The sequence below is a fragment of the Salvelinus fontinalis genome, unplaced genomic scaffold, assembly GCF_029448725.1.
Source record: "Salvelinus fontinalis isolate EN_2023a unplaced genomic scaffold, ASM2944872v1 scaffold_0442, whole genome shotgun sequence".
Lineage (NCBI taxonomy): Eukaryota > Metazoa > Chordata > Actinopteri > Salmoniformes > Salmonidae > Salvelinus > Salvelinus fontinalis.
In genome coordinates this window covers 35,443-54,505 of record NW_026600651.1, presented here as the reverse complement: position 1 = coordinate 54,505, position 19,063 = coordinate 35,443, and the positions used below count along the sequence as shown (strand labels likewise).

At 44.2% G+C, this 19,063-nt stretch overlaps 1 protein-coding gene and 1 long non-coding RNA gene across 27 annotated transcripts in view; both read left to right on the top strand.

Annotated features, from left to right (window-relative positions):
• The window catches only part of LOC129846064 (TBC1 domain family member 31-like), an 86,973-nt gene that overhangs the window by 59,449 nt on the left and 8,461 nt on the right, over positions 1 to 19,063 (top strand). For both annotated transcript variants that reach the window (XM_055914052.1, XM_055914050.1), the window contains exons 10-16: positions 10,284 to 10,430; positions 10,939 to 11,072; positions 11,266 to 11,399; positions 11,740 to 11,919; positions 16,206 to 16,438; positions 16,660 to 16,812; positions 18,736 to 18,871. In XM_055914052.1, the coding sequence (XP_055770027.1) occupies positions 10,284 to 10,430; positions 10,939 to 11,072; positions 11,266 to 11,399; positions 11,740 to 11,919; positions 16,206 to 16,438; positions 16,660 to 16,812; positions 18,736 to 18,871 (1,117 nt within the window). The remainder of the gene's footprint in view (positions 1 to 10,283; positions 10,431 to 10,938; positions 11,073 to 11,265; positions 11,400 to 11,739; positions 11,920 to 16,205; positions 16,439 to 16,659; positions 16,813 to 18,735; positions 18,872 to 19,063) is intronic.
• On the top strand, positions 11,926 to 16,197 carry LOC129846065 (uncharacterized). 25 transcript variants are annotated; one of them, XR_008758186.1, is made up of 4 exons: positions 11,926 to 12,192; positions 12,229 to 13,658; positions 13,765 to 14,674; positions 14,747 to 16,197. It is a non-coding gene; the product is annotated as an uncharacterized LOC129846065 (long non-coding RNA). The 25 variants fall into 25 exon arrangements; XR_008758188.1 differs by having other exon boundaries at positions 11,926 to 12,657; positions 12,760 to 13,658; XR_008758197.1 differs by having other exon boundaries at positions 11,926 to 12,788; positions 12,861 to 13,658.

Genomic DNA, 19,063 nt, shown 5'->3' with positions numbered 1-19,063 from the left:
AGTAAACGGTGCTCCTTTTAGACACTACAGTAAACGGTGCTCCTTTAGGCACTACAGTAAACGGTGCTCCTTTAGGCACTACAGTAAACGGGGCTCCTTTAGGCACGACAGTAAACGGGGCTCCTTTAGACACTACAGTAAACGGTGCTCCTTTAGACACGACAGTAAACGGGGCTCCTTTAGACACGACAGTAAACGGGGCTCCTTTAGGCACGACAGTAAACGGTGCTCCTTTAGACACTACAGTAAACGGTGCTCCTTTAGACACTACAGTAAACGGTGCTCCTTTAGACACTACAGTAAACGGTGCTCCTTTAGACACTACAGTAAACGGTGCTCCTTTAGACACTACAGTAAACGAGGCTCCTTTAGACACCACAGTAAACGGGGCTCCTTTAGACACCACAGTAAACGGTGCTCCTTTAGACACCACAGTAAACGGTGCTCCTTTAGACACTACAGTAAACGGTGCTCCTTTAGACACTACAGTAAACGCTGCTCCTTTAGACACTACAGTAAACGGTGCTCCTTTAGGCACTACAGTAAACGGTGCTCCTTTAGACATTACAGTAAACGGGGCTCCTTTAGACACCACAGTAAACGGGGCTCCTTTAGACACCACAGTAAACGGTGCTCCTTTAGACACCACAGTAAACGGTGCTCCTTTAGACACTACAGTAAACGCTGCTCCTTTAGACACTACAGTAAACGCTGCTCCTTTAGGCACTACAGTAAACGGTGCTCCTTTAGACACTACAGTAAACGGTGCCCCTTTAGACACCACAGTAAACGGTGCTCCTTTAGACACTACAGTAAACGGTGCTCCTTTAGACACGACAGTAAACGGGGCTCCTTTAGACACGACAGTAAACGGGGCTCCTTTAGGCACTACAGTAAACGGGGCTCCTTTAGACACTACAGTAAACGGTGCTCCTTTAGACACTACAGTAAACGGTGCTCCTTTAGACACTACAGTAAACGGTGCTCCTTTAGACACTACAGTAAACGGTGCTCCTTTAGACACTACAGTAAACGGTGCTCCTTTAGACACTACAGTAAACGGTGCTCCTTTAGACACTACAGTAAACGGTGCTCCTTTAGACACTACAGTAAACGGTGCTCCTTTAGACACTACAGTGAACGGTGCTCCTTATACACTACAGTGAACGGCGCTCCTTTATACACTACAGTAAGCGGCGCTCCTTTAGACACTACAGTAAACGGCGCTCCTTTAGACACTACAGTAAACGGCGCTCCTTTAGACACTACAGCAAACGGCGCTCCTTTAGACACTACAGCAAACGGTGCTCCTTTAGACACTACAGTAAACGGTGCTCCTTTAGACACTACAGCAAACGGTGCTCCTTTAGACACTACAGCAAACGGTGCTCCTTTAGACACTACAGTAAACGGTGCTCCTTTAGACACTACAGCAAACGGTGCTCCTTTTAGACACTACAGTAAACGGTGCTCCTTTAGGCACTACAGTAAACGGTGCTCCTTTAGGCACTACAGTAAACGGGGCTCCTTTAGACACTACAGTAAACGCTGCTCCTTTAGACACTACAGTAAACGGTGCTCCTTTAGACACTACAGTAAACGCTGCTCCTTTAGACACTACAGTAAACGGTGCTCCTTTAGACACGACAGTAAACGGGGCTCCTTTAGACACGACAGTAAACGGGGCTCCTTTAGACACGACAGTAAACGGTGCTCCTTTAGACACGACAGTAAACGCTGCTCCTTTAGACACCACAGTAAACGGTGCTCCTTTATACACCACAGTAAACGGTGCTCCTTTAGACACCACAGCAAACGGTGCTCTTTTAGACACCACAGTAAACGGTGCTCTTTTAGACACCACAGTAAACGGTGCTCTTTTAGACACTACAGTAAACGGTGCTCCTTTAGACACTACAGTAAACGGTGCTCCTTTAGACACTACAGTAAACGGTGCTCCTTTAGACACTACAGTAAACGGTGCTCCTTTAGGCACTACAGTAAACGGTGCTCCTTTAGACACCACAGTAAACGGTGCTCTTTTAGACACCACAGTAAACGGTGCTCTTTTAGACACCACAGTAAACGGTGCTCTTTTAGACACCACAGTAAACGGTGCTCTTTTAGACACCACAGTAAACGGTGCTCTTTTAGACACCACAGTAAACGGTGCTCTTTTAGACACCACAGTAAACGGTGCTCCTTTAGACACTACAGTAAACGGTGCTCCTTTAGACACTACAGTAAACGGGGCTCCTTTAGACACTACAGTAAACGGGGCTCCTTTAGACACGACAGTAAACGGGGCTCCTTTAGACACGACAGTAAACGGTGCTCCTTTAGACACGACAGTAAACGGGGCTCCTTTAGACACGACAGTAAACGGGGCTCCTTTAGACACGACAGTAAACGGGGCTCCTTTAGACACGACAGTAAACGGGGCTCCTTTAGACACGACAGTAAACGGGGCTCCTTTAGACACGACAGTAAACGGGGCTCCTTTAGACACGACAGTAAACGGGGCTCCTTTAGACACGACAGTAAACGGGGCTCCTTTAGACACGACAGTAAACGGGGCTCCTTTAGGCACGACAGTAAACGGTGCTCCTTTAGACACTACAGTAAACGGTGCTCCTTTAGACACTACAGTAAACGGTGCTCCTTTAGACACTACAGTAAAGAAGGCTCCTTTAGACACTACAGTAAACGGGGCTCCTTTAGACACGACAGTAAACGGGGCTCCTTTAGACACGACAGTAAACGGGGCTCCTTTAGACACTACAGTAAACGGGGCTCCTTTAGACACGACAGTAAACGGGGCTCCTTTAGACACGACAGTAAACGGGGCTCCTTTAGACACGACAGTAAACGGGGCTCCTTTAGACACGACAGTAAACGGGGCTCCTTTAGACACGACAGTAAACGGGGCTCCTTTAGACACTACAGTAAACGGGGCTCCTTTAGACACTACAGTAAACGGGGCTCCTTTAGACACTACAGTAAACGGGGCTCCTTTAGACACGACAGTAAACGGGGCTCCTTTAGACACGACAGTAAACGGGGCTCCTTTAGACACGACAGTAAACGGGGCTCCTTTAGACACGACAGTAAACGGGGCTCCTTTAGGCACGACAGTAAACGGTGCTCCTTTAGACACTACAGTAAACGGTGCTCCTTTAGACACTACAGTAAACGGTGCTCCTTTAGACACTACAGTAAACGAGGCTCCTTTAGACACCACAGTAAACGGGGCTCCTTTAGACACCACAGTAAACGGTGCTCCTTTAGACACCACAGTAAACGGTGCTCCTTTAGACACCACAGTAAACGCTGCTCCTTTAGACACTACAGTAAACGCTGCTCCTTTAGACACTACAGTAAACGGTGCTCCTTTAGGCACTACAGTAAACGGTGCTCCTTTAGACACCACAGTAAACGGTGCCCCTTTAGACACCACAGTAAACGGTGCCCCTTTAGACACTACAGTAAACGGTGCTCCTTTAGAGACGACAGTAAACGGGGCTCCTTTAGACACGACAGTCAACGGGGCTCCTTTAGACACGACAGTCAACGGGGCCCGTTTAGGCACGACAGTAAACGGTGCTCCTTTAGGCACTACAGTAAACGGTGCTCCTTTAGACACTACAGTAAACGGTGCTCCTTTAGACACTACAGTAAACGGTGCTCCTTTAGACACTACAGTAAACGGTGCTCCTTTAGACACCACAGTAAACGGTGCTCCTTTAGACACTACAGTAAACGGTGCTACTTTAGACACTACAGTAAACGGCGCTCCTTTAGACACTACAGTGAACGGCGCTCCTTTAGACACTACAGTGAACGGCGCTCCTTATACACTACAGTGAACGGCGCTCCTTTATACACTACAGTAAGCGGCGCTCCTTTAGACACTACAGTAAACGGCGCTCCTTTAGACACTACAGTAAACGGCGCTCCTTTAGACACTACAGCAAACGGCGCTCCTTTAGACACTACAGCAAACGGCGCTCCTTTAGACACTACAGTAAACGGCGCTCCTTTAGACACTACAGTAAACGGTGTTCCTTTAGACACTACAGTAAACGGTGCTCCTTTAGACACTACAGCAAACGGTGCTCCTTTAGACACTACAGCAAACGGTGCTCCTTTAGACACTACAGCAAACGGTTCTCCTTTTAGACACTACAGTAAACGGTGCTCCTTTAGGCACTACAGTAAACGGTGCTCCTTTAGGCACTACAGTAAACGGGGCTCCTTTAGACACTACAGTAAACGCTGCTCCTTTAGACACTACAGTAAACGCTGCTCTTTTAGACACTACAGTAAATGCTGCTCCTTTAGACACTACAGTAAACGCTGCTCCTTTAGACACTACAGTAAACGCTGCTCCTTTAGACATGACAGTAAACGGGGCTCCTTTAGACACCACAGTAAACGCTGCTCCTTTAGACACCACAGTAAACGGTGCTCCTTTAGACACCACAGTAAACGGTGCTCCTTTAGACACTACAGTAAACGGTGCTCCTTTAGACACTACAGTAAACGGTGCTCCTTTAGACACTACAGCAAACGGTGCTCCTTTAGACACTACAGTAAACGGTGCTCCTTTAGACACTACAGTAAACGGTGCTCCTTTTAGACACTACAGTAAACGGTGCTCCTTTAGGCACTACAGTAAACGGTGCTCCTTTAGGCACTACAGTAAACGGGGCTCCTTTAGACACTACAGTAAACGCTGCTCCTTTAGACACTACAGTAAACGGTGCTCCTTTAGACACTACAGTAAACGGTGCTCCTTTAGACACTACAGTAAACGGTGCTCCTTTAGACACGACAGTAAACGGGGCTCCTTTAGACACGACAGTAAACGGTGCTCCTTTAGACACGACAGTAAACGGTGCTCCTTTAGACACCACAGTAAACGGTGCTCCTTTAGACACCACAGTAAACGGTGCTCCTTTAGACACCACAGTAAACGGTGCTCCTTTAGACACCACAGTAAACGGTGCTCCTTTAGACACCACAGTAAACGGTGCTCCTTTAGACACCACAGTAAACGGTGCTCTTTTAGACACCACAGTAAACGGTGCTCTTTTAGACACCACAGTAAACGGTGCTCTTTTAGACACCACAGTAAACGGTGCTCCTTTAGACACTACAGTAAACGGTGCTCCTTTAGACACCACAGTAAACGGCGCTCCTTTAGACACTACAGTAAACGGTGCTCCTTTTAGACACCACAGTAAACGGTGCTCCTTTTAGACACCACAGTAAACGGTGCTCTTTTAGACACCACAGTAAACGGTGCTCTTTTAGACACCACAGTAAACGGTGCTCTTTTAGACACCACAGTAAACGGTGCTCTTTTAGACACCACAGTAAACGGTGCTCCTTTAGACACTACAGTAAACGGGGCTCCTTTAGACACTACAGTAAACGGGGCTCCTTTAGACACTACAGTAAACGGTGCTCCTTTAGACACGACAGTAAACGGTGCTCCTTTAGACACGACAGTAAACGGTGCTCCTTTAGACACGACAGTAAACGGGGCTCCTTTAGACACGACAGTAAACGGGGCTCCTTTAGACACTACAGTAAACGGTGCTCCTTTAGACACGACAGTAAACGGGGCTCCTTTAGACACGACAGTAAACGGGGCTCCTTTAGGCACGACAGTAAACGGTGCTCCTTTAGACACTACAGTAAACGGTGCTCCTTTAGACACTACAGTAAACGGTGCTCCCTTAGACACTACAGTAAACGGTGCTCCTTTAGACACTACAGTAAACGGTGCTCCTTTAGACACTACAGTAAACGGTGCTCCTTTAGACACTACAGTAAACGAGGCTCCTTTAGACACTACAGTAAACGGGGCTCCTTTAGACACCACAGTAAACGGTGCTCCTTTAGACACCACAGTAAACGGTGCTCCTTTAGACACTACAGTAAACTCTGCTCCTTTAGGCACTACAGTAAACGCTGCTCCTTTAGACACTACAGTAAACGGTGCTCCTTTAGGCACTACAGTAAACGGTGCTCCTTTAGACACTACAGTAAACGGTGCCCCTTTAGACACCACAGTAAACGGTGCTCCTTTAGACACTACAGTAAACGGTGCTCCTTTAGACACGACAGTAAACGGGGCTCCTTTAGACACGACAGTAAACGGGGCTCCTTTAGGCACTACAGTAAACGGTGCTCCTTTAGACACCACAGTAAACGGTGCTCCTTTAGACACCACAGTAAACGGTGCTCTTTTAGACACCACAGTAAACGGTGCTCTTTTAGACACCACAGTAAACGGTGCTCTTTTAGACACCACAGTAAACGGTGCTCCTTTAGACACCACAGTAAACGGTGCTCCTTTAGACACTACAGTAAACGGTGCTCCTTTAGACACCACAGTAAACGGCGCTCCTTTAGACACTACAGTAAACGGCGCTCCTTTTAGACACCACAGTAAACGGTGCTCCTTTTAGACACCACAGTAAACGGTGCTCTTTTAGACACCACAGTAAACGGTGCTCTCTTAGACACCACAGTAAACGGTGCTCTTTTAGACACCACAGTAAACGGTGCTCTTTTAGACACCACAGTAAACGGTGCTCCTTTAGACACTACAGTAAACGGTGCTCCTTTAGACACTACAGTAAACGGGGCTCCTTTAGACACTACAGTAAACGGGGCTCCTTTAGACACTACAGTAAACGGGGCTCCTTTAGACACTACAGTAAACGGTGCTCCTTTAGACACGACAGTAAACGGTGCTCCTTTAGACACGACAGTAAACGGGGCTCCTTTAGACACGACAGTAAACGGGGCTCCTTTAGACACTACAGTAAACGGTGCTCCTTTAGACACGACAGTAAACGGGGCTCCTTTAGACACGACAGTAAACGGGGCTCCTTTAGGCACGACAGTAAACGGTGCTCCTTTAGACACTACAGTAAACGGTGCTCCTTTAGACACTACAGTAAACGGTGCTCCCTTAGACACTACAGTAAACGGTGCTCCCTTAGACACTACAGTAAACGGTGCTCCTTTAGACACTACAGTAAACGGTGCTCCTTTAGACACTACAGTAAACGGTGCTCCTTTAGACACTACAGTAAACGAGGCTCCTTTAGACACTACAGTAAACGGGGCTCCTTTAGACACCACAGTAAACGGTGCTCCTTTAGACACCACAGTAAACGGTGCTCCTTTAGACACTACAGTAAACGCTGCTCCTTTAGACACTACAGTAAACGCTGCTCCTTTAGACACTACAGTAAACGGTGCTCCTTTAGGCACTACAGTAAACGGTGCTCCTTTAGACACTACAGTAAACGGTGCCCCTTTAGACACCACAGTAAACGGTGCTCCTTTAGACACTACAGTAAACGGTGCTCCTTTAGACACGACAGTAAACGGGGCTCCTTTAGACACTACAGTAAACGCTGCTCCTTTAGACACTACAGTAAACGGTGCTCCTTTAGGCACTACAGTAAACGGTGCTCCTTTAGACACTACAGTAAACGGTGCCCCTTTAGACACCACAGTAAACGGTGCTCCTTTAGACACCACAGTAAACGGTGCTCCTTTAGACACTACAGTAAACGGTGCTCCTTTAGACACTACAGTAAACGGTGCTCCTTTAGACACTACAGTGAACGGTGCTCCTTATACACTACAGTGAACGGCGCTCCTTTATACACTACAGTAAGCGGCGCTCCTTTAGACACTACAGTAAACGGCGCTCCTTTAGACACTACAGTAAACGGCGCTCCTTTAGACACTACAGCAAACGGCGCTCCTTTAGACACTACAGTAAACGGCGCTCCTTTAGACACTACAGTAAACGGTGCTCCTTTAGACACCACAGTAAACGGTGCTCCTTTAGACACCACAGCAAACGGTGCTCCTTTAGACACTACAGTAAACGGTGCTCCTTTAGACACTACAGTAAACGGTGCTCCTTTTAGACACTATAGTAAACGGTGCTCCTTTAGGCACTACAGTAAACGGTGCTCCTTTAGGCACTACAGTAAACGGGGCTCCTTTAGACACTACAGTAAACGCTGCTCCTTTAGACACTACAGTAAACGCTGCTCCTTTAGACACTACAGTAAACGCTGCTCCTTTAGACACTACAGTAAACGCTGCTCCTTTAGACACGACAGTAAACGGGGCTCCTTTAGACACGACAGTAAACGGTGCTCCTTTAGACACCACAGTAAACGCTGCTCCTTTAGACACCACAGTAAACGGTGCTCCTTTAGACACCACAGTAAACGGTGCCCCTTTAGACACCACAGTAAACGGTGCTCTTTTAGACACCACAGTAAACGGTGCTCTTTTAGACACCACAGTAAACGGTGCTCTTTTAGACACTACAGTAAACGGTGCTCTTTTAGACACCACAGTAAACGGTGCTCCTTTAGACACTACAGTAAACGGTGCTCCTTTAGACACTACAGTAAACGGTGCTCCTTTAGACACTACAGTAAACGGTGCTCCTTTAGACACTACAGTAAACGGTGCTCCTTTAGACACTACAGTAAACGGTGCTCTTTTAGACACCACAGTAAACGGTGCTCTTTTAGACACCACAGTAAACGGTGCTCTTTTAGACACCACAGTAAACGGTGCTCCTTTAGACACTACAGTAAACGAGGCTCCTTTAGACACTACAGTAAACGGGGCTCCTTTAGACACTACAGTAAACGCTGCTCCTTTAGACACTACAGTAAACGGGGCTCCTTTAGACACTACAGTAAACGGGGCTCCTTTAGACACTACAGTAAACGCTGCTCCTTTAGACACTACAGTAAACGCTGCTCCTTTAGACACTACAGTAAACGGCGCTCCTTTAGGCACTACAGTAAACGGTGCTCCTTTAGACACCACAGTAAACGGCGCTCCTTTAGGCACTACAGTAAACGGTGCTCCTTTAGACACTACAGTAAACGCTGCTCCTTTAGACACTACAGTAAACGGCGCTCCTTTAGGCACTACAGTAAACGGCGCTCCTTTAGACACCACAGTAAACGGCGCTCCTTTAGGCACTACAGTAAACGGCGCTCCTTTAGGCACTACAGTAAACGGTGCTCCTTTAGACACCACAGTAAACGCTGCTCCTTTAGACACTACAGTAAACGGTGCTCCTTTAGACACTACAGTAAACGGTGCTCCTTTAGACACTACAGTAAACGGTGCTCCTTTTAGACACCACAGTAAACGGGGCTCCTTTAGACACTACAGTAAATGGTGCTCCTTTAGGCACTACAGTAAACGGTGCTCCTTTAGGCACTACAGTAAACGGTGCTCCTTTAGGCACTACAGTAAACGGTGCTCCTTTAGACACTACAGTAAACGGTGCTCCTTTAGACACTACAGTAAACGGTGCTCCTTTAGACACGACAGTAAACGGGGCTCCTTTAGACACGACAGTAAACGGGGCTCCTTTAGACACGACAGTAAACGGGGCTCCTTTAGACACTACAGTAAACGGGGCTCCTTTAGACACTACAGTAAACGGTGCTCCTTTAGGCACTACAGTAAACGGTGCTCCTTTAGACACTACAGTAAACGGGGCTCCTTTAGACACTACAGTAAACGGGGCTCCTTTAGACACTACAGTAAACGGGGCTCCTGTAGACACTACAGTAAACGCTGCTCCTTTAGACACTACAGTAAACGGTGCTCCTGTAGACACTACAGTAAACGGTGCTCCTTTAGGCACTACAGTAAACGGTGCTCCTTTAGACACTACAGTAAACGGTGCTCCTTTAGACACTACAGTAAACGGTGCTCCTTTAGACACTACAGTAAGCGGTGCTCCTTTAGACACTACAGTAAACGGGGCTCCTTTAGACACTACAGCAAACGGTGCTCCTTTAGACACTACAGTAAACGGTGCTCCTTTAGACACCACAGTAAACGGTGCTCCTTTAGACACTACAGTAAACGGTGCTCCTTTAGACCTTACAGTAAACGGTGCTCCTTTAGACACTACAGTAAACGGTGCTCCTTTAGAAACTACAGTAAACGGTGCTCCTTTAGACACTACAGTAAACGGTGCTCCTTTAGACACTACAGTAAGCGGTGCTCCTTTAGACACTACAGTAAGCGGTGCTCCTTTAGACACTACAGTAAGCGGTGCTCCTTTAGACACTACAGTAAGCGGTGCTCATTTAGACACTACAGTAAGCGGTGCTCCTTTAGACACTACAGTAAACGGTGCTCTTTTAGACACTACAGTAAACCGTTTCCATTATGATGATCATGTGTTTATTTCTCAGGATGTTTGTGTGGAGGTCCCTCCTCCATCTGCCAGAGAACCACGCAGCCTTCAGCAGTCTGACCGATAAAGGCCTGCACTCTGCCTACCTCAGCATCCAGGAGCGATACCCCATCAAGAGCCACAAACTGCAGCGGGGACTTCAAAGGTATACTTACCTGGCTGGCACTATGGGCCTGCTGTCATGTTGGCCTGGCATGGGCACGCTCAGATGATCTGGGATTATTAATAGTAGGAGCTAATGGTTCTTCCATTTTTATCAAAACGTCCTTGATGATTAATTATTGTGATGGGTATATCTGAGTGCTACCATTCCCATGAATCATGATGGGTATATCTGACAGTGCTGTCATTTCCATGAATCATGATGGGTATATCTGACAGTGCTGTCATTTCCATGAATCATGATGGGTATATCTGACAGTGCTGTCATTTCCATGAATCATGATGGGTATATCTGACAGTGCTATCATTTCTATGAATCATGATGGGTATATCTGACAGTGCTATCATTTCCATGAATCATGATGGGTATATCTGACAGTGCTGTCATTTCCATGAATCATGATGGGTATATCTGACAGTGCTGTCATTTCTGTGAATCATGATGGGTATATCTGACAGTGCTGTCACTTCCATCTCTTGTCTGCCTACAGAGTGTTGTCTGCACTAGCCCACTGGGCGGCCATCTTTGGAGAGACAGACTACCTCCCTCTGGTGGCGTTTCCCTTCGTCAAGCTCTTCCAGAATAACCCACTGCTCTGTTTTGAAGTGGTCGCCACCACTATAGGTACTGTACACACAGTACTAGAAACTGAATCATGTTTCACTTGTCCTTTCATGTCGGCCCTGTTTGCTAACTTAGAGTTGCTGAATATTTGTCACTTTTTCAGTTTGCTTTTTCGTGTACATTGTTTATGTAACTTTGTTGTTGCACTTTGGTTGTAAAATAGGGTATTGACAGTTTTGTTTGTCCTTTGCAGTGAACTGGTGCCAGCACTGGTTTGAATACTTCCCCAACCCTCCTCTCAACGTACTGAGCATGGCAGAGAATGTTCTGGCTCACCATGACAAGGAACTGCTGCAGCACCTCATCGACTGTGGAGTCACCTCTCAGGTGAGACGACCAGGAGATCTCTTTTTAAACTCTCCTTACAACTGTATTATAATCACACTAGTATTGTATGGTTGGGTTTTTTATCTGCTCCCACAAACAAGTGTTCAGTGATACATTTCCACTCGCTGTGAGAGACTCTGTTCTCTGAGATGTCGACCAGAGAAAAGTGTCTGAAACTCTTTAATAACCTCTCTCTCTCTCTCTCTCTCTCTCTCTCTCTCTCTCTCTCTCTCTCTCCTCCAGCTGTATGTGTGGCCCCTGTGAGAGACTCTGTTCTCTGAGATGTCGACCAGAGAAAAGTGTCAAACTCTGTAATAACCTCTCTCTCTCTCTCCTCCAGCTGTATGTGTGGCCCCTGTTAGAGACTCTGTTCTCTGAGGTGCTGACCAGAGATGAGTGGCTCAAACTGCTTGACAACGTCTTCTCTAACCATCCTGCCTTCTTATTGGTATCTGTGGTCTCCTATGTCACCTGCTGCCGCGCTCCACTACTGCTCTGCAGCCACAAAGAGGACTTTGAGGTAAGATGTTTTATGTAAACCATGAGAAGATGAGGTAAGATGTTTTATATAAACCATGGGAAGATGAGGTAAGATGTTTTATATAAACCATGGGAAAGTTTACAGTAAGATGTTTTATATAAACCATGGGAAGGTTTAGGGTAAGATGTTTTATATAAACCATGAGAAGGTTTACGGAAAGATGTTTTATATAAACCATGGGAAGATGAGGTAAGATGTTTTATATAAACCATGGGAAGATGAGGTAAGATGTTTTATATAAACCATGGGAAGGTTTACGGTAAGATGTTTTATATAAACCATGGGAAGATGAGGTAAGATGTTTTATATAAACCATGGGAAGATGAGGTAAGATGTTTTATATAAACCATGGGAAGATGAGGTAAGATGTTTTATATAAACAATGGGAAGATGAGGTAAGATGGTTTATATAAACCATGGGAAGGTTTACGGTAAGATGTTTTATATAAACCATGGGAAGGTTTACGGTAAGATGTTTTTTATAAACCATGGGAAGATTTACGGTAAGATGTTTTATATAAACCATGGGAAGGTTTACGGTAAGATGTTTTATATAAACCATGGGAAGGTTTACGGTAAGACGTTTTATATAAACCATGGGAAGGTTTACGGTAAGATGTTTTATATAAACCATGGGAAGGTTTACGGTAAGATGTTTTATATAAACCATGGGAAGGTTTACGGTAAGATGTTTTATATAAACCATGGGAAGATGAGGTAAGATGTTTTATATAAACCATGGGAAGATGAGGTAAGATGTTTTATATAAACCATGGGAAGATGAGGTAAGATGTTTTATATAAACCATGGGAAGATGAGGTAAGATGTTTTATATAAACCATGGGAAGGTTTACGGTAAGATGTTTTATATAAACCATGGGAAGGTTTACGGTAAGATGTTTTATATAAACCATGGGAAGATGAGGTAAGATGTTTTATATAAACCATGGGAAGGTTTACGGTAAGATGTTTTATATAAACCATGGGAAGATGAGGTAAGATGTTTTATATAAACCATGGGAAGGTTTACGGTAAGATGTTTTATATAAACCATGGGAAGGTTTACGGTAAGATGTTTTATATAAACCATGGGAAGGTTTACGGTAAGATGTTTTATATAAACCATGGGAAGATGAGGTAAGATGTTTTATATAAACCATGGGAAGATGAGGTAAGATGTTTTATATAAACAATGGGAAGATGAGGTAAGATGTTTTATATAAACAATGGGAAGATGAGGTAAGATGTTTTATATAAACAATGGGAAGATGAGGTAAGATGTTTTATATAAACCATGAGAAGATGAGGTAAGATGTTTTATATAAACCATGGGAAGATGAGGTAAGATGTTTTATATAAACCATGGGAAGATGAGGTAAGATGTTTTATATAAACCATAGGAAGATGAGGTAAGATGTTTTATATAAACCATGGGAAGATGAGGTAAGATGTTTTATATAAACAATGGGAAGATGAGGTAAGATGTTTTATATAAACCATGGGAAGATGAGGTAAGATGGTTTATATAAACCATGGGAAGGTTTACGGTAAGATGTTTTATATAAACCATGGGAAGGTTTACGGTAAGATGTTTTTAATAAACCATGGGAAGGTTTACGGTAAGATGTTTTATATAAACCATGGGAAGGTTTACGGTAAGATGTTTTATATAAACCATGGGAAGATGAGGTAAGATGTTTTATATAAACCATGGGAAGGTTTACGGTAAGATGTTTTATATAAACCATGGGAAGATGAGGTAAGATGTTTTATATAAACCGTGGGAAAGTTTACGGTAAGATGTTTTATATAAACCATGGGAAGGTTTACGGTAAGATGTTTTATATAAACCATGGGAAGGTTTACGGTAAGATGTTTTATATAAACCATGGGAAGATTTACGGTAAGATGTTTTATATAAACCATGGGAAGGTTTACGGTAAGATGTTTTATATAAACCATGGGAAGATTTACGGTAAGATGTTTTATATAAACCATGGGAAGATTTACGGTAAGATGTTTTATATAAACCATGGGAAGGTTTACGGTAAGATGTTTTATATAAACCATGGGAAGGTTTACGGTAAGATGTTTTATATAAACCATGGGAAGGTTTACGGTAAGATGTTTTATATAAACCATGGGAAGATTTACGGTAAGATGTTTTATATAAACCATGGGAAGGTTTACGGTAAGATGTTTTATATAAACCATGGGAAGATGAGGTAAGATGTTTTATATAAACCATGGGAAGATGAGGTAAGATGTTTTATATAAACAATGGGAAGATGAGGTAAGATGTTTTATATAAACAATGGGAAGATGAGGTAAGATGTTTTATATAAACCATGAGAAGATGAGGTAAGATGTTTTATATAAACAATGGGAAGATGAGGTAAGATGTTTTATATAAACCATGAGAAGATGAGGTAAGATGTTTTATATAAACAATGGGAAGATGAGGTAAGATGTTTTATATAAACCATAGGAAGATGAGGTAATATGTTTTATATAAACCATGGGAAGATGAGGTAAGATGTTTTATATAAACCATGGGAAGATGAGGTAAGATGTTTTATATAAACAATGGGAAGATGAGGTAAGATGGTTTAAATAAACCATGGGAAGATGAGGTAAGATGGTTTATATAAACCATGGGAAGGTTTACGGTAAGATGTTTTATATAAACCATGGGAAGGTTTACGGTAAGATGTTTTATATAAACCATGGGAAGGTTTACGGTAAGATGGTTTATATAAACCATGGGAGGGTTTACGGTAAGATGTTTTATATAAACCATGGGAAGATGAGGTAAGATGTTTTATATAAACCATGTGAAGATGAGGTAAGATGTTTTATATAAACCATGGGAAGGTTTACGGTAAGATGTTTTATATAAACCATGGGAAGATGAGGTAAGATGTTTTATATAAACCATGGGAAGGTTTACGGTAAGATGTTTTATATAAACCATGGGAAGGTTTACGGTAAGATGTTTTATATAAACCATGGGAAGATGAGGTAAGATGTTTTATATAAACCATGGGAAGGTTTACGGTAAGATGTTTTATATAAACCATGGGAAGATGAGGTAAGATGTTTTATATAAACCATGGGAAGGTTTACGGTAAGATGTTTTATATAAACCATGGTAAGGTTTACGGTAAGATGTTTTATATAAACCATGGGAAGGTTTACGGTAAGATGTTTTATATAAACCATGCGAAGATGAGGTAAGATGTTTTATATAAACCATGGGAAGGTTTACGGTAAGATGTTTTATATAAACCATGGGAAGATGAGGTAAGATGTTTTATATAAACCATGGGAAGATGAGGTAAGATGTTTTATATAAACAATGGGAAGATGAGGTAAGATGTTTTATATAAACCATGAGAAGATGAGGTAAGATGTTTTATATAAACAATGGGAAGATGAGGTAAGATGTTTTATATAAACCATGGGAAGATGAGGTAAGATGTTTTATATAAACAATGGGAAGATGAGGTAAGATGTTTTATATAAACAATGGGAAGATGAGGTAAGATGTTTTATATAAACAATGGGAAGATGAGGTAAGATGTTTTATATAAACCATGAGAAGGGACACTCATTGGTTAGGCCCTTTATATGACTTCATGTTATGACTATATGCCACTATGTATGTTGTCATGACTACTGCGACAGTCTCCGAATTGTATATTAAGGATGAATATTGAAGAACTGAGCATTATGTGCATCATTTTAACATTGTTACTCTAGTCTAATTTATTAGTTGTTCACAGCAAAGCTGCATTTTTATAAAAAAATTCTTGACATGGTCAAATATCTCAAGCATAGATTGGTAACTTCTTTTTCTTCAAATTTGGCACACAGAAACTACAGGACTGACTTGATCAAAAAGAATGGTACTGATTGACCTATAGGTGGCGAAGTTATAAGCAGTTATAAATCCTCATATCCGTCACCCCGTATGACCTACAGCAGGGGTCTTCAACCTTTTCTTGGCCAGGGACCCCTTCCCACGGACCACTTCCCAGGGACCCCTTCCCATGGACCCCATGTCATCAGAGACATTACCATGATGAAACATTGATATCTTAAAAAATATATATATAGGAAACTATTACCCAGGTGTCCTTTCTGCCATCCTATGAACCCTGTTCATTGCTGCTTGCAGCTACAGTATATTTACCTTCTTCTTCATAAAGGGAAAATGCACACTTAATTCTTGCCCTGCCTCCCTCCCTTTCTCTCCCTCCCAGTATTTCTTCCATCACCGTAACAACCTGGACGTCAGCTCCGTGATAAAGGAGACATACAGGCTGATGGAGAGCACCCCAGCAGACATCCACCCCAGGAACATGCTGGATGACTTTCAGCCTCTGACCAGGGGACAGTACCCTGTCTTCAACAAGTACCCCACCTACATAGTGGAGTACCAGTCTCAGGAGAGAGAGAGGATACGCCAGCAGGAGGTGGACTACCTCAGAGAGAGGTCAGATTGTATCATTGGCATCTTATCCTTTCTGTGGCATTCTAGAACACTGGCAAAGACAATAAGGTTCACACCAAGTCAACTCCTAATATCTTATCTCTGTTCTTCTTGCAGTAGCAGAGGAAAGAGCTTGACACTGATGTTTTTTACTCAAAGCCTTCTTCAGTATTTGTGTCAAAGAACCGTGTTAGATGTGTGTGTGTGTGTGTGTGTCTGTCTAGGCAGGCGGTGCAGGAGCTGCGTGCGGAGGCGGTTCAGAGGCAGGCTGAGGACGAGGCGTGGTACACCCAGCAGGAGTTACTGCAGCAGGCTGAGGAGAAACGCAGGGACCTCCTACAGCAGGAGGAGAGCAAGCTGGCTGAACAGAGAACCAGGTCAGAGATCAGACACACATACAGTCATCTATGTATGCCAATTTATTACTACATCAATCATTCACGGCAGGCAGGTAGCCTAGTGGTTAGAGTGTAGGGGCAGGCAGGTAGCCTAGTGGTTAGAGTGTAGGGGCAGGCAGGTAGCCTAGTGGTTAGAGTGTAGGGGCAGGCAGGTAGCCTAGTGGTTAGAGTGTAGGGGCAGGCAGGTCAGTCTCTCTGACAGTCTGTAATGTGTCCCCAGGTCAGTCTCTCTGACAGTCTGTAATGTGTCCCCAGGTTAGTCTCTCTGACAGTCTGTAATGTGTCTCCAGGTTAGTCTCTCTGACAGTCTGTAATGTGTCCCCAGGTCAGTCTCTCTGACAGACTGTGTCCCCAGGTTAGTCTCTCTGACAGTCTGTAATGTGTCCCCAGGTTAGTCTCTCTGACAGTCTGTAATGTGTCCCCAGGTCAGTCTGTAATGTGTCCCCAGGTTAGTCTCTCTGACAGTCTAATGTGTCCCCAGGTCAGTCTCTCTGACAGTCTGTAATCTGTCCCCAGGTTGGTCTCCCTGACAGTCTGTAGTCTGTCCCCAGGTCAGTCTCTCTGACAGTCTGTAATCTGTCCCCAGGTTAGTCTCCCTGACAGTCGGTAATGTGTCCCCAGGTTAGTCTCTGACAGTCTGTAATGTGTCCCCAGGTTAGTCTCTCTGACAGATTGTAATGCTTCCCCAGGTTAGTCTCTCTGACAGTCTGTAATCTGTCCCCAGGTCAGTCTCTCTGACAGTCTGTAATCTGTCCCCAGGTTAGTCTCCCTGACAGTCTGTAATCTGTCCCCAGGTTAGTCTCCCTGACAGTCTGTAATCTGTCCCCAGGTTAGTCTCCCTGACAGATTGTAATGCTTCCCCAGGTTAGTCTCTCTGACAGTCTGTAATGTGTCTCCAGGTCAGTCTCTCTGACAGACTATGTCCCCAGGTTAGTCTCTCTGACAGTCTGTAATGTTAGTCTCTCTGACAGTCTGTAATGTGTCTCCAGGTTAGTCTCTGACAGTCTGTAATGTGTCCCCAGGTCAGTCTCTCTGACAGTCTGTAATGTGTCTCCAGGTTAGTCTCTCTGACAGTCTGTAATGTGTCCCCAGGTCAGTCTCTCTGACAGTCTGTAATGTGTCTCCAGGTTAGTCTCTCTGACAGTCTGTAATGTGTCCCCAGGTTAGTCTCTCTGACAGTCTGTAATGTGTCCCCAGGTCAGTCTGTAATGTGTCCCCAGGTTAGTCTCTCTGACAGTCTAATGTGTCCCCAGGTCAGTCTCTCTGACAGTCTGTAATCTGTCCCCAGGTTGGTCTCCCTGACAGTCTGTAGTCTGTCCCCAGGTCAGTCTCTCTGACAGTCTGTAATCTGTCCCCAGGTTAGTCTCCCTGACAGTCTGTAATGTGTCCCCAGGTTAGTCTCTGACAGTCTGTAATGTGTCCCCAGGTTAGTCTCTCTGACAGATTGTAATGCTTCCCCAGGTTAGTCTCTCTGACAGTCTGTAATGTGTCTCCAGGTTAGTCTCTCTGACAGTCTGTAATGTTAGTCTCTCTGACAGTCTGTAATGTGTCCCCAGGTCAGTCTCTCTGACAGTCTGTAATGTGTCTCCAGGTTAGTCTCTGACAGTCTGTAATGTGTCCCCAGGTTAGTCTCTCTGACAGTCTGTAATGTGTCTCCAGGTTAGTCTCTGACAGTCTGTAATGTGTCCCCAGGTTAGTCTCTCTGACAGTCTGTAATGTGTCCCCAGGTTAGTCTCTCTGACAGTCTGTAATGTGTCCCCAGGTTAGTCTCTCTAACAGTCTGTAATGTGTCTCCAGGTCAGTCTCTCTGACAGTCTGTATTGTGTCCCCAGGTTAGTCTCTCTGACAGTCTGTAAAATGTCTCCAGGTCAGTCTCTCTGACAGTCTGTAATGTGTCTCCAGGTTAACAGCCATGAAGCGTGAGTTGAAGGTGAAGGACCTCCAGCTGATGGATGCTGCCAGGAGACGCTTCCTGAAACAGCAGCAGGACCAGAGACTGACTGAACTACACAGACTGGACCAGCAGATACAGAGGAAGGTCTGTTTTCACTCACCGCCCTGTATTTAATATTGAAAGAAGAGATTCATTCTTTCAACCATCCTTTTATTTTGTGTGTAATGTGATGGGGTGTCTATACGTACTTTACTGTCTATAATGGGGTGTCTATATGTACTTTACTGTATATAATGTGGTGTCTATATGTCCTCTACTGTATATAATGGGGTGTCT